The following is a 15,576-nucleotide window of genomic DNA, read 5'->3' on the forward strand; positions in this document are numbered from 1 at the left end:
CAAAGCATCTTCATTAATTAATACCCAATTAAATAAGATTTTTACAAATATTATCACAGTGACAATGATAATAAAAACATTTATTTGGGACTGAAATACAATTATTGACAAACATACACCTACATGAAAATGATGTTCAAAACCCCCAATAAAAGTCAATATTCACTGACTTGGCTCAGATTTAAGAAGAGCTGAAGTTAGGTCTGTGCACTGTTTTCTACACCTGCAACCCCCACACGCGGCCCAGCTAGGGTTACATCAGGGCTCCCAAAACCCATCATTTACATACCACACTGGTTACTGTGCCTGCTGATTAGGGCTCTGAGCTAGCAGACCAGCAACACTTTCCAATTAACCTTTATAACTGTCAACATAACCAACATTCCTGTCAAAATGTGACCATGTTATTACTTCCCAGGGATTTTCCTGTTTCCTTTACAGTATGGACAATGCTACTGAATCATGTTATAAAGTCATTACAGTGAGGAAAGTACAACCAAAAAGACTAGTTTAGAACCAAATACAATGAATATATCACTGACTCTGAGAACAGGCTTTGAATTAAACAAATCAAAGAGATAAAAAAAGAGTATATATATATGTGTATATATATCTATATATATGACACTCTGTTCACAGTACATTTAAAATGGTTCACAAACATTGACCGTGATAATAAAACACTTAAAAACTCGACAAAAACCTGCCAATCTGTCATAAAAAACCTTCCTACATGACCACATCAATGAATGAAGTGAACAGAAGTGAAAACAGAAATTAATCATGTAAGCATATGTAAGATGACCATGTGTGAGAAGGTGAGTATGTGCTGGCGTGGTGCATATTGTAAAGGTGTGATGTAGCCAGCGAGGGGCCTGGCGAGGTGTCGGATCCTGGCACCCTGTCAACACTGCACGCTTACACACAAACCATCACATAATCATCACAACACCAGCCTGTCATTCCAAACACTTCAACATCATACAGTTATGAAATTAATCATGACTTTCTACACCATTCCAACACTTCACCATTATTCAGCTTTGAACTAATCAGGACTTTGTGCCAATCATTTTTGAACCATTGATGACAAAGCACAACATACCTGGTACCTTTTTACTTTGACATATTGATTGTTAACTTCACTAGATAAAAAATTGTTGACTTGTATAACAAAAAAAATATATTCCTAATAAAACATCCCTAAGGTTCCAAACAACAGCACCTCTTTGTCATCTTAATATAAAATGACCAAAAGTTCATTCATGGCATTCTTTTTGTATATATTGTATTGACATATATATAATGTTGTTTTTCTTTGCTTTGTGGAATAAAAATGTTTATGGAATAAATAATTTGTTATCTGACTATAAGTACCCGAGAAGATAATCATAAATAGACAACAGGCTCCGCTCAATGAAGGCCATGTTTTAAACGAATCAGGTGGGTTTAAGCAATTTGATACAAGGTCACCTGAAACAAGTTTTTTTGTATTGCCATAGCAACCTAATTTTCAATGAAATTACCTTGTTACAGCATTTTTGATAGAGGCTCACCAAACAATGATTTCTGACAAGTTTCATGAAAACTGGCCTAGCAGCTTCAGAGGCAATGTTGTTTACAGGCAGACAGTGTACAACTGACACGGAGGGAGCACTCTAGCACACCATGAGCATTTAATGTTTTGGTGTGCTAAACAAATTCAACATAACATTTGTAATTACAGAAGAATAATTGAAACAGTTTATATTACATTAACTTCAGTATTTTCTTTCAGGAATTTCATTAGACCTACAGTAACTTCAAATTGCCTTCAATTTATTTCAGTTTGGTAAGCAATGCTGTACAGAATAATCGTATAAAACCAAACCTACACCCTAATTCTAAATTTAATATTGCCATTGTGACAAATTACTTACATTTTATAACATTGTAAGCCATTTGAGTTTCTCTTAATGTTAGGACTTTTTTGTTTTGTTTAAATGTTGGTAAAGGGAAGCTACTTGTATTTTCCTGTTGCTGCCCAGTTGTGGTACATTGTCTGACCTTGGTTCTAGGGGTAACATGTGATAGATACACTCAAACAGTGTCACATGTGTAAAAGTAATGTTTTGTGAACCTTATAATTTAATATAAGTAAATCAAGAGTTCTCTTCAGTCTATTTCAACAGTGTATTCTCCACATCCTAGTTGATATAAATAATAGGAAACACCGGAAACACCGCAATGCGACAAAGCCAGGTATACAAAGATTGGCAGAAGAACTTCAGCCATTGTCATGAGATTGAGTTTCAACTGTTTTTTTTTCTATTTTAAGTAACAGTGACCTTGAATTTGACCATAATGCAATCCCATGGAAGTCCTCCATAAACTCTGTGTACATACCAAGTTTGGTCACAAAATGTCAACCCTACCTAAACTTATTCAGTACCAAATGGTTATCTATTTTTAGTAACAGTGACCTTGACCCTAGGGACCCCAAACATAATGCCATAAAAGGTCTCCATAAACCCCTAAATATCAAGTTTGGTCTCAATATGAAAACCCTAACTTAAGTTATTCAGTATCAACCATTTTTCATTTTTAAGTAACAGTGACCTTGGTCCTAAGGGACCCAAAGTCAATACTTAAAAAAGGTCTCCAGTAACCCTTCATATATACCAAGTTTGTTCATAATATGTCAACCCTTACTAAAATTATTCGTTACCATTGGAGAGCTTGATGCCATACTCCCACTGGCCTGCCTGAGCAACAATCAATGTTATTCTTATAACCAGGTTGTACTTTGTGAAAACTTGGTTAAAAATTTAACAAGTGCACCACAACGTAAGGAAATTTATACAACATACTGTTGTACAAAAAATCTTAATAGCCAGATGAACCCATCTTTAGGCCAATGTAACATTTCTATAGCCTTAGACTGGTTGGAATATTTTAAAATCTGACAAAGTAGAAAACATGTTTCTATTTTACTTACAGTTTCTTACATTTTATAAAGTTCGGTAATAATAAATGAACTTAATTTAAGATTATCAGTTTTAACAGTTTTTCTATTTTAAGTAACAGCGATCTTCAACTTAAGGGCCCCATAACCAATTAAAGGTCTCAATAAATTCTTCCTATAGACCAAGTCTAGTTACAATATGACAAATATAATTTAAAATATTCCATTTTAACTGCTTTTCTATTTCTAGTGACAATGTCCTTGACCCCAGGGGCCCCAAACAAGATCACATGAAAGCTCTTCATAAACTCTACCTTTATATGAAGTTTGATCAAGATATGTCTACACTAACTAAAGTTATTCAGTTTCTATTTTAAGTAACAGTGACTTTGACCCCCCCAGGGACCCCAAAGCAATACAATGAAAGGTCAACAAAAATTCTTCCTAAATACCATGTTAAGTCAAGATATGTCAACCCTAACCTAAGTTTTTCAGTTTCAACTGGTATTCTATTTCTTTGTAACAGTGACCTTGACCTTGACCCCAGGGGCCCCTAAAGCAATGCCATGAAAGGTATCCTTAATCTCTTCCTATGTAAAAAGCTTAGTCAAGATATGACAACGCTTACTTAAGTTTTTCAGTTTCAACTGTTTTTTTCTTTCTATTTTTAGTAACAGTGACCTTGACCCTAGGGGCCCCAGATGCGTGTTAGAAGGCGCTTTAATCTAAAAATAGAAAATTCAATAAACTGCACACAGTTTATTATATGACGCCATATAAAAAAAAACTTAATAGTTGATCTCCTTACACAATTGCAGATGTAACCAGTGTAAATAATAGTTGCTCTGTTTAACAAAACAATTATACGCCACAGTTGACATTAACGTTCTCAGGTTAACATTATAAGCGTTCACCAGCCATGGCATAAATATTGATATAAATATATTAATAAGCATTCAAATTGATTAAGCATAAATACAACCAGTAATGTAGTAAAACGATTTCACAAAGGATTTACATTATCGATCAGTTTGTCATGTGTATGCCAGTTATAGACAACACAATGACACTGTAATCTCTAAACTAGTATGGCTGTTTTTCAGGTTGCACAGTGACAAAGGGAAGGACATTAACTAGGAATGATTTAGTGTTCAACACGGCTCAACATCTAATTTAAGACCGCATTTTGACAAGTTGGCAAGAAGTCATATATTTAATAAAACAGATGAAACGGTTAAAAAAAAAGTCTGAAAGTAGCTCAAAACGTCCATGCCATGTTCCACTACCACCAGCGCTTTTGGTTACTTAGTTGATGAAAGTAAAAGCTAATCATTTTCTGCAAATGTTGACACATGTAGAGAACTGTCGGTTAGCATTGTTTAATGCTAATATCTAAAGTTCTTCAAATTTAGAAATATGATTCAAACATGTAAGGGACTATACTACTTACACTTTTGATGAATTTATGACTACTGAACCCCCTTTAAACTTGAAAGTGCTTAAAGAGAAAAAGGACCTTAAGCAACGTTACCATTTATCAAACTTGTCCTTGCTGTTGTTGTCAAACTTGACCTTCCATTTGTTGTCCGAGTCGTTGACAGCGACGACAGTTGCCGGGTGCCACTTCCTGCCCTGTTGTATCTCCACATGCTTGCCCACATCCGCTGAAACAGATCACAAGGAGCATATAGCAGGTATAATCTTTTAAAGCACCAATAAGGCATCTCAAGAAGATGCCAACTTCATGTTTTTTTCCCCAGCTGACCGAATGCCATGGCTAGTGAAATATTCTTAAAGGTAAGACAAGCTAAAACAAGAGATGTTTGTCAAACATTATGCCCCCCCTGAGGGCCATGTTGTCAGGATTATATGGACAATTGAATGAAATATGCATGGACCGAAATGACAGCTGATTTGTTGCTGTTTTAAGATTATGACCGTTAAAGTGTGAGGATAAAGTGTGTTATGACCGTCATGACCTTTGACTCTATGAACTCAAAATCCAGAGTCATCAGCTGGTCACCAGAAACCTAAATGTCAAGTTTTAGGGCCATGGGTGTAGGCATTGTCAATCTATCACAAGACAAGTTTTTTTCGTTCAAGGTCACTGTGACCTTGACCTTTGACCCGATGACCCCTTAAATCATAAGGGGTCATCTACAAGTCAGATGCAACTCCAAGTCAAGTTTGAAGGCCATGGGTTCAGGCATTGTTGAGTTATCACTCGGACAACCTTTTACCATTCAAGATCACTGTGACCTTCACCTTTGGCTCTATGAATCCTAAAATCAATAAGGGTGATCTACTGGTCAGGCTTAACATCCATGTCAAGTTTAATGATCATAGGTTCAGGCATTGTTGAGATATCAGTGGGGGAAGATTTGTTAACTTTTTTGCGTTAAAGGTTACTGTGACCTTGACCTTGGCCTGATGACCCCCAAAGTCGATAGGGGTCATCGACTGGGCAGGCCCAACCTTCATGTCAAGTTTGATGACCATAGGTCCAAGAATTGTTGAGTTTGCTTTCACTGTGACCTTGACCTTTGACCCCTAAAATCAATAGGGGTCATCTACTGGTCAGGCCCAACCTCCATGTCAAGTTTGAGGGCCATGGGTGCAGGCATTGTTGAGTTATCACTTGGACAACCTTTTATCATTCAAGGTCACTGTGACCTTAACCTTTGGCCCAATGACCCAAAAATTAATAGGGACAATCTTCTGGCCAGGCTCAACCTCCAAATGAAGTTTGAGGGCCATGGGTGCAGCCATTGTCAAGTTACCACTCGGATAACCTTTTACCATTCCAGGTCACTGTGACTTTGACCTTTGGCCCAATGACCCCTTAAATCAATAGGGACCATCTTCTGGCCAGGCCCAACCTCCAAGTCAAGTTTGAGGGCCATGGGTGCAGGCATTGTTGAGTTATCACTCGGACAACCTTTTACCATTCCAGGTCACTGTGACCATGACCTTTGGCCAGATGACCCCCAAAAACCATAGGGGTCATCTCCTGGTCAGGCCAATTCTCCAAGTCAAGTTTGAGGGCCCTGGGTGCAGGCATTGTTGAGTTATCAATCGGACAACCTTTTACCATTCAAGGTCACTGTGACCTTGACCTTTGGCCCAATGACCCCCAAAAACAATAGGGGTCATCTACTGGTCAGGCCCAACCTCCAAGTCAAGTTTGAGGGCCATGGGTGCAGGCATTGTTGAGTTATCACTCGAACAACCTTTTACCATTCAAGGTCACTGTGACCTTGACCTTTGACCCATTGAGCCCAAAAAACAATAGGGGTCAGCTGCTGGTCAGGCCCAACCTCCAAGTCAAGTTTGAGGGCCATGGGTGCAGGCATTGTCACGTTATCACTCGGACAACCTTTTACCATTCAAGGTCACTGTGACCTTGACCTTTGGCCTGATGACCCCCAAAATCATTAGGGGTCATCTACTGGTCAGGCCCAACCTCCATGTCAAGTTTGAGGGCCATGGGTGCAGGCATTGTTGAGTTATCACTCGGACAAGCTTTAAAATTATTTTACCATTAAAGGTCACAGCGACCTTGACCTTTGACCTGATGACCCCCAAAATCAATAGGGGTCATCTACTGGTCAGGCCCAACCTTCATGTGAAGTTTGATGACCATACCTCTAGGAATTGTTGAGTTATCACTCGGACAAGCTTTGGTCTACTGACGGACCGAGGGACCGACCGACATGCCTGTGCAAAGCAATATACCCCTCTTCTTCGAAGGGGGGCATAATAAGAAGATTTTAGTGAAAAGTGTCTAGCAATGAACATTTATGCCAAATTATTTCAAAATCTGATGAAAGGACACGTTGCAGACTGGACAAGCAAAATACACACATTTTTAACAAAAAAACGAAAGAACAACCTTGACCTTTGACCTACAGACATGGGTTTTGCTTTGGAACCAGGGCTTCTAAAAACCGGCAATTTGCCGGTCTGGACCGATTTTGACCAAGCCAGACCAATTTCAGTTTCAAAAAGTGTAAAAAAAATTGGTCCGAAATTTTCTCATTTTTTTTTATAATTTCGGTCCAAAACAACTAGGCTAGAAAAAGTTGCAGAAATTGTAGTACACAAATATTCATGGGTCATTCACACATTCAAAACTACCCCCAATAGGTCATAAAAGTGTCTTAGTTACCATGTGACTAATGCGACCAGCTGCTTTTTCCGCTACACTGATCACTCTATAGCCTATCTGTTAATTAGCAGACGCTTGTAATCGGTCCAATCACGTGTATTGGTAGGTCGCAGAAGACACAATTAAACTATGTGTTAATTGTGTGCTTGCAGCTATCCTGATTAATTGTTAAAATCGGTCCATATTTTCACATGGCAATTAATATGAATATGCTATGTCGTCGTCGATCATTACATGATATATCCGTTTGTTGATTACCAAACTGTTAAATCTAAATTGTTCTTTAAAATTGCATATGTCAGTGTTAATCCGAACCTAGTCATATATAGGATATAAACAGCGACACGCTTGATTAACAACATAGTCTGGAAGCTTACGTCATTTTAATTCGCAGTAATGAAAAAATCGTTGTCGATATCACACGTATAGCTTGAAGCCCCGATTATAAATCTAGATATACATTTTTATTATTATAATCCAAGAGTATCGGTTGAATGTTGACCCACTGTAGATGCAATAAGCAAATAAATCATAATACTGTTTCACTTTTTGTCATCTGACCACCCGACAGCCATAGTTATTTATACGATCGCAGTCGTTCCTATTAAAAACGCCTCAGAACTCGATGGGAATCTCATTTGAATTAAGCTTGTATCAATGACTATCTGAATCCGCTATGCGGCTCTAGAACCCTCTTAGGAATTGTGACATCGCAAAAAAATATTGACAGAAAAGACGTCGCGAAAATGTGTGACATTTCTACGTTATCGGAGTTTTGAACAGGTCTTTTTTCTTGGGGGGGGGGGGGTGTCGCCGGGTCCAGACCAATTGCCGCCAGGTCCGGACCCATTGAGGTTCCAAAGTTTTAGAAGCCCTGTTTGGAACGATTGTTCAGTCATGGTTAACAATTGTGCAAAGTTATGCATGACAATGTTACCCCCGGGACAAGCAAAAATACAATGCATTCTGACCAAGACCTTTTAGTACGACCATGAAGTTTGACTTCCAGGAAAGAGCGGAAAGAAATTCAAGTTATTCTTTAAATGAAGGTCTTTGACACCATATTAGAATTGAATAAGCTTGTGTGCGTACCATGTGAAATATCGTCCTCCTCTGGGTTGTCTATCTCCATTTCAAACCCTCCATCATCCTCATCATTGTCATCCTCATCATCCTTCACTGGTGACTTGCTGCGCCGACTGCGACTCGTACCATTCACCTCCACCTACATTTTCAGAGAACCAAATAATCTGACTTTAAAACACAGAACCAAATCATCCGACTTAAAAACACAATCATCCAAGTTCCTAAACAAATTGTTTTAGGATAATTCAAATCAATACATTTGATCTGATTGGATGGAATTCCTTAAAACTTGTCTAGTACATAATTAGGTGGTCGACAATCTTAATGAGAGCAAGCAAAGAGCTCAGACCAGATGTTGAAGTATCTTATTTCTCATTTAACCAAACTGCTCTTTAAAGTGAGAATATATCATAAGTTAACCCAAAACAACAATGTTCTGAGCTTGATCCTGTAGGGACTAAAGATTGTTTGAGAAATTGGAACAAGTGGTAGAGCATCTATTTCTGGTGTGGCAGGTCTCCCCAATCTGAAGATGTGATACAAAAGATGATATAAACAATCACTGATGTCTTTCTCAGCACAAACAAGTTTGATACTTCTAAATCCAAGAAAAGTTGTCTGCAATATCCGTAATTTACACCAGGCACATTAAAGAACCAACCATTCCAAAAAAAGCTTTCCTACTCATTATTTTTGTTCTGCACAGCTGTACATACAGAAAACCTATTTTGCAAAGGATCCCATAAGAAGTAGTATATTCATTTGCTTGCCTTAGATGAAAACTGACCTTTGGTGTTTGTTTTGCTGCTCGTCCTCTCCGAGGTGTGGGCTCTTCCTCTGACTCAGGTTCTGGGGTTTCCTGTCGGGCTGGCCGCCCGCTCCTCCGCCGTTTTGGCGCAATTTCTTCCTCCTCGGACTCCTCCTCTTCTTCCACCACTGTCCGACGCTTAACTGCTGCCTTCTCCTGCAATTACAAAAAAAGGTATAACAGAACTTAAATGTCTAAACCATAATCCAATCATCAACATCATCATCCTTGTTATAACCACTCTCTGACTCTATTTTGTAATTAAAACGACAACAGATGAACACCGCTATTCTGAACGCTGTTAATCTGAAATTATTGCTATTTCGAAATTATTCTTCAGTCCCGATTTTACTCCTTCTTTGTTTAACTAAATTTTTAATCTTTAATCCGAAATCACTAGTCCGAAAAAATCCCTATTCCGAAGTAAAAATTACGGTCCTAATTTGGTATTTCAAACCCCTTTTAACAATTCTTATTTTGAACTCGATCATGTCATAGTTTTTCACATCATACTTCGAATGCACTCAGGCATCAGCTTGTGGTGATGATGGAGCACAATAAGCGCTTGTTAAACAAGAGCCGTCGTAAGACAGCGCGCTCGACTACGCCGCTTTGACTTAGAATACAATAACGATGTAATAATACCAAGTTTGGTCTCTTTATGTCAAACCTAACTAAAATTATTTGATACATAAGGTGACTTTGATGCTGCCCTCCCACCAGCCCGCCCAAACAATGACGCAAGTCATTTAAATAACTTGATTTCCCATTATGAAAATGTGGTTAAGAATATACAAATATGCCTTTCAAAGGAAATTAAAAAAATCAAATAAAAAAAAATCAAGGGCCATAATTTGTATTTAGGCTTAAAACAGAATTATGTTTCTTGTTGTAAGATGGCCGTAAATAATTTTGAATTTGATTAAGTGCATTGAATGAAGGGTATAGAAGTTTTTTTTATTAAAATCCCAACTTGCCCTTAACTTTTACTTGCCTAAAACTTTAACCTAAGTCAATCAGGGGCCATAACTTGTATTAAGGATATGGAGTTATGTAACCTCAGTGGGTGATGGTCCTGAACAATTGTGAGAAGTATTAAGTCAATTGAATGAAGGGTATAGAAGTTATTAAACAATATCCTAACCTGCCCTAAAACTTTAACCAAAGTTCCAAAGTCAATCAGGGGCCATAATTTGTATAAAAGATAATGTGGAGTTATCTAACCTCATTATGTGATGGCTCTGAACATCTGTGTGAAGTATTAAGTCAATAGAATGGTATTGGAGTTTTAAGTGAAAATCCCAACTTGCCCTAAAACTTTAACCTAAGTCAATCAGGGGCCATAACTTGTATTTAGGATAATATGGAGTTATGTAACCTCATTGTGTGATGATCCTGAACAACTGTGTGAAGTATTAAGTCAATTAAGTCAATTGACCTTACGACAGGATTTGATTGACAGGTCCTATCAGCCAATCAGAATGCAGGGCTGATAAGCCGTGTTGCTATCCGCCATTTTGTCCGTCAAACTGACCAGAGTCCGTCATATACATGCGCTGGCAATTCCTCGCCTTTTTAAGTATTATGGTAAAAAGGTGTTGTCATGGCACTTGTAATTCGGATACAAGGTAGCCAGGCCGACTAAAGATGGCTTCCAATTCGTTCCGTATTCGAAACCAGCGAGTTATTTAGAAAAATGCAAGTGCTGTATCAGACTCTGTGGAAGACCTCATCAACAGCTGAACTTGGAAATTTTGAAAGATCGTTCAAAGGCGAAACATCTATACGTCTGTACAAAAGTATTTTTTTGAACAAAACTACTTATTTCAATCCGCTCAAAATTTATTTAATACTGAAATTGTCCGTGCATGACCTAAATAAGTGTTACTATTTTTAAACTATAAACATCGTACATTTATGCTTTGGCTTGTGTTGTCAAATCGGCATTAATGGCCATTTAATATCAGGTTCAACATGGACACGATTGATTTCATTCAAGATAGAGGTATTTTTGTTGATACCGTTATGTAGTTTTTATAAACTGCTTTGCTTTCAAAGTAAATCAGGAAATATCGTACAACTAAATTTTTGTCCGAACCATCGCATGCTTCCGAATCTCATCTACTCGTATGGATCCTATGTAAACAATGGCTTTTGTAGCTGTCATTCCGACACATTTCATAGATTTCTTATTTTCATATCAGCACTTTGTCGACGGGAAATCCAATCAAGAAAACCCTGACCCTCAAGCAGCTACTGTATTTGACCAGCTCACACCAGCTAGGCCTCCTCCAAAACTCAGATAAATATTTGAGCCACCAAAAAAATACGAGAACAGATCGGTCTGAATCGTTAAGGTATTATTTTCTGTATAAAACAATTTATTTCACTGTACATTTAAATCAATTATTATGTTCATTAGAACTTGATTCTGCCAAACATGTGCTGTAAAGACTTAGACTTATTATGAATAAAGAACAAGTCAAACATGTACATATTTTCATTGTTATTCTTATATTTTGGGCCATTTACGTAAATCTACAATATTTAATGATAGTTCATCCAATGTTCAGAATCCGGATCACATGCACACTCGATTAATAGTATTCTTAAAGTTGCACTCTCACAGAATTCTAGTTTGACACTTTTTGTCTCAGAATCGGCTTATTTTGGCATTCTTTAAATAAAGACCTAATATATAAATCACAAAGCAAACTTCTCCGAGCCAAAATATGATAAATGCAATCAAATCCTGTGTAAGTTGTCAAAGTGATCAATCTGTGAAAGTGCAGCTTTAACAGTGAAAAATAACTTCTGCTAATGCTATATATTTTAAAATATATTTGCCATTGCAATAAAGAGATATTCACCTACAATATCATACATAAACACCAAAGAAATATCAAAGTTTAAGTAATGTTTGCAAAACAACAATGTATTAAATAAATCTGATATTAAATATGCAACAACTGGTGTTATAATCCAGAACTGAAGCTAACATCATAGAGGTACATCCTTCCAATAATCCATCAAAACAACATGCTGAACAACTTCAAGAACTCTCTTCAAAAGACCACACTTTCCTGAAATAAATAAAAGATGCCAATATTAAAATAAATCATATACATGTATTGTTAAATATTTTAATACTAGCTGTAAATGCTACTGCCTTTGATGTTTGCTTCCTACATGTATATCATAATGAAATATTGACAAGATAATAGCTAATGTTTTGTGGTTGTTGTTTTTCTCTGGACTAATAGTCCATTACTTTTGTACAGCAAAGTAAAACTAAATGTTATAAAAAGCTTTAAAATAGGTCCTACCGATTATTTGTAAAACTTGTCATCACTGGTTTTCTCTTGCGGTTGACATTGCCTGGACTGGCAAATATCATGTGTGTGTGTGTGTGTGTGTGTGGGGGGGGGGGGGGGGGGGGGGGGCGGTTTCCGGTCTTATGCTAGGTCCCCTGTTGCGGTAGGCTTGTTGAAGACAATAATAAGCCAATAAGGGGACTTCCTTATCTCCATCAATCAGAATACTTTAATGGTGTCAACGGTAAATAGCAGGAGACCCTCCACCAGCCTTAACCGGTAAATGGGGGGAGGGTAGTGTGTGTGGGTTAGAACCAGCTGCCCGGTCAGCTTAGTTGGTTAGAGCGCCGGGCTAGTGTTCTGGTGGTTATGAGTTCGAGCCCCACACCGGGGGCAATTTTCCTCCCAGGTCTACTTTTACAGCCAGAGTGTGTGAACATGTTCCACAATTTCTGTAAGAACAAAAATCAAAGCATGTGAATGTTTGAGCAATGCAAAAGTTACAGATTGGTATCACCCACGATTGTCACTTGTCAACTATTACATTATTATTCATAAGGGGGAGTGTTCAATCGCTTAGAACTGAAACTTTTTATGCATAACTCAAATAAACCATTTCTGCTCATACTATAGAATACAAGGTTATACTGTATAGCTGGCATGTAACTGTTATTTAATGTCACTTCCGGGTTCCCCCATTCGGGCCATTTATGATTTACTCATATTGTGCGATGATTTAATCTTTAATTCAACAATACTGTAAGAAGGACCGGTGTTATTAAAAGTTAAACTTACCCTTGTTTGCATTTACAGTATGCGTCACACACACGCTTTTCCTTTGTATCGATGTCAATGTTGACAACATGGCGGCTATCCGATTTTCTCTGACTTGGATAGATTTCACCCCGTCAATGTTAGATATCGTCATTTTCTAAAGATATATCGAGCCTTCCGATGTAGCAGCCAGTTACAAATTCCTTTGACTTCTATTTTTTTCGCATTGTAATGTCACATTTATGATAATTTGTCAGGAATATCGGAAAGCGAAACGACGCGAGACGCCATTACTTCCTCGTTTGTTTGACGGACATAGACAGAGTTCGCTCCCTTGATATCAGGGGGCGTGGCTTAGAAGCCGCTGTCGTAAGGTCAATTGAACAAAGGATATAGAAGTTATTAATAAATATTCCAACTTGCCCTAAACTTTAACCTAAGTTCCATAGTCAATCAGGGGCCATAATCTGTGTAAAGAATAATATGGAGTTATCTAACCTCATCATGTGATAGCCCTGAACAACTGCATGAAGTATTAAGTCAATTGAATGTAGGGTATTGGACTTTTAAGTGAAAATCCCAACTTGCCCTAAAACTTTAACCGGACACCGAAGCCGACGCCGGGGCGAGTAGTATACTATTCTATTAATAGCCCACCTATTCTTTGAATAGCTAAAAATGACATTAAGCACGTGTATGTTATAAACATCGATGTCAGAAAATGAGCGCTTCCAGGGTTCGAATTTAACTTTGAGGAGCACTCGCAAAATTTTGCAAGTGCATTTTGAGGCAACTCGCCAAATGAAAAATCAACTTACAATTTTATTATTTGCTTTATTCCCTTATAATATTGTCTAATTAAAGTAGAAATTTACACCCAAGACATATTATGAATATTAAAAAGTATCAATCTTGAGTGACTCGACTACTAGAACTTGTTGATGGCTTATTCTATTTTGTGTACCGGAAAGACTCATCTGATGCTTGCAGCTTTTTAATAACAAAGCTGTCCAATAATTTGACATTATTCACTTTGTATATTTACCCTCGCCATCGGGTAATTTAATACCCATTCGACAAGCACGCTACAGATTTCATTAAGTCTGTAAGTATTAAAATCAATAACATTATAAATTTGAAATAAAAGAAGCAACACTAAATGTAGCGTGGATACTTTGGACCATGAAATATATCGATCGATAAAGTCTCTTCATTTTGACAGTTGGGCGAAAATATATTCAAAGGATGATGGGGTTTACATATAGTGCGCGAAAGCGCTAAATTTAGCCAATGATTGAGCTAGGTGATTACGTTATTCGTATTCACTTTGTATAATGCACGCCTCGAAGCATCCCGGAAAGATTCGAGATAAAACTCGGCCTTTTCCGTATTTGTTATATTTTTGAAAACTTACTAGAGCGTGACTCCGTACTGTCTTCTTTATACTGGTAGTGTAAACATGCCACTTATAGGCTGTTGACACTCGACTACGTAGCGGAGTTAAGTTCATGTTTATTCTGCTTTCCTTTTAACATTTTGTGGTCTAGAAAAAGCCACTCGCAGAATTTTGCGATCTTGAATAAAAGTCACTCGCAATTTGTAAATGTCGCTCGCATTTTGCGAGTATGCGAGTCTAAATTCGAACCCTGGCGTCATTTGGGTGATGTAATATGTATATAATTGCTGGTTAACACAACCTGAATATTATTTGAAAATGTCTATCTCATCAGATTCGATTGCCGCATTGCTCACTCGACCCACTACGGAACCATCCATGCTATGTTCCGAATGCCTACATGTGCTGTCATTTTGTTTTTAATGTTTTATGTTGTTTTAATAAGGAAGTAAAATAATGTATTAATTGTCATTTATTAAACAATAAATCACCAAATATTGTTGTATATGAAAGATCACTACATTCTATTGTTTTGGTGACGTGTTACCAACATTTTCATTTTAATCTTCACGACTTAGTATTTCACGTCATCTATAAATCGCCAATGCTGTCATTTTCTGAATATTGTTAATCAGAAATATCGCTATTCCGAATTTTTTTTTTGAGCCCCTACCATTTCAGATTAATGGTTTTCAACTGTATCACATTTACTACTAAAATATGTTATATGAAGGCTACACTATACAATGTTATAAGGACTCACTTTTTTGGTCTCTGCCTTCTGTTTTTGCCTCTGCTTTTCCTCCTGCTCTTTTTTCTTTCGCCGATCTTCCTCAGTTTTCCGCCTCTGCCTCTCCTTCTCCTCATTCTCTTTCCTTTTGCGCTTTTCCTCTGCTGCACGCTCCTGAAAAATTGTAAATATAAATGAATTACCTTCTTTTCTTCAATACCTCATGTTTTCTTACCAAAATACCTCATGTTTTCTAACTAAAAACTTCCTTTCAATTGTATCAAAGCTGCATCAAATTATACAACATAAAGTTAATTTACTCTTTGCACCTACAATCTCCCTCCTCTATTTTCTTC

The 15,576-nt window shown here is 37.4% G+C and overlaps 1 protein-coding gene and 1 long non-coding RNA gene across 4 annotated transcripts in view; one reads left to right on the plus strand and one right to left on the minus strand.

Annotated features, from left to right (window-relative positions):
- LOC128231313 (ATPase MORC2-like) overlaps positions 1–15,576 on the minus strand; it is a 51,069-nt gene that overhangs the window by 12,715 nt on the left and 22,778 nt on the right. For all 3 annotated transcript variants that reach the window (XM_052943962.1, XM_052943963.1, XM_052943960.1), the window contains 4 exons: positions 15,254–15,394; positions 8,986–9,162; positions 8,205–8,337; positions 4,476–4,608 (listed from right to left, as the gene is read on the minus strand). In XM_052943962.1, coding sequence (XP_052799922.1) covers positions 4,476–4,608; positions 8,205–8,337; positions 8,986–9,162; positions 15,254–15,394 — 584 coding nt within the window. The remainder of the gene's footprint in view (positions 1–4,475; positions 4,609–8,204; positions 8,338–8,985; positions 9,163–15,253; positions 15,395–15,576) is intronic.
- On the plus strand, positions 10,458–12,078 carry LOC128231314 (uncharacterized). Its single transcript, XR_008260339.1, has 3 exons — positions 10,458–11,011; positions 11,211–11,363; positions 11,993–12,078. It is a non-coding gene; the product is annotated as an uncharacterized LOC128231314 (long non-coding RNA).

The sequence above is a fragment of the Mya arenaria genome, chromosome 4 (genome assembly GCF_026914265.1).
Source record: "Mya arenaria isolate MELC-2E11 chromosome 4, ASM2691426v1".
In the NCBI taxonomy this organism is placed as follows: domain Eukaryota; kingdom Metazoa; phylum Mollusca; class Bivalvia; order Myida; family Myidae; genus Mya; species Mya arenaria.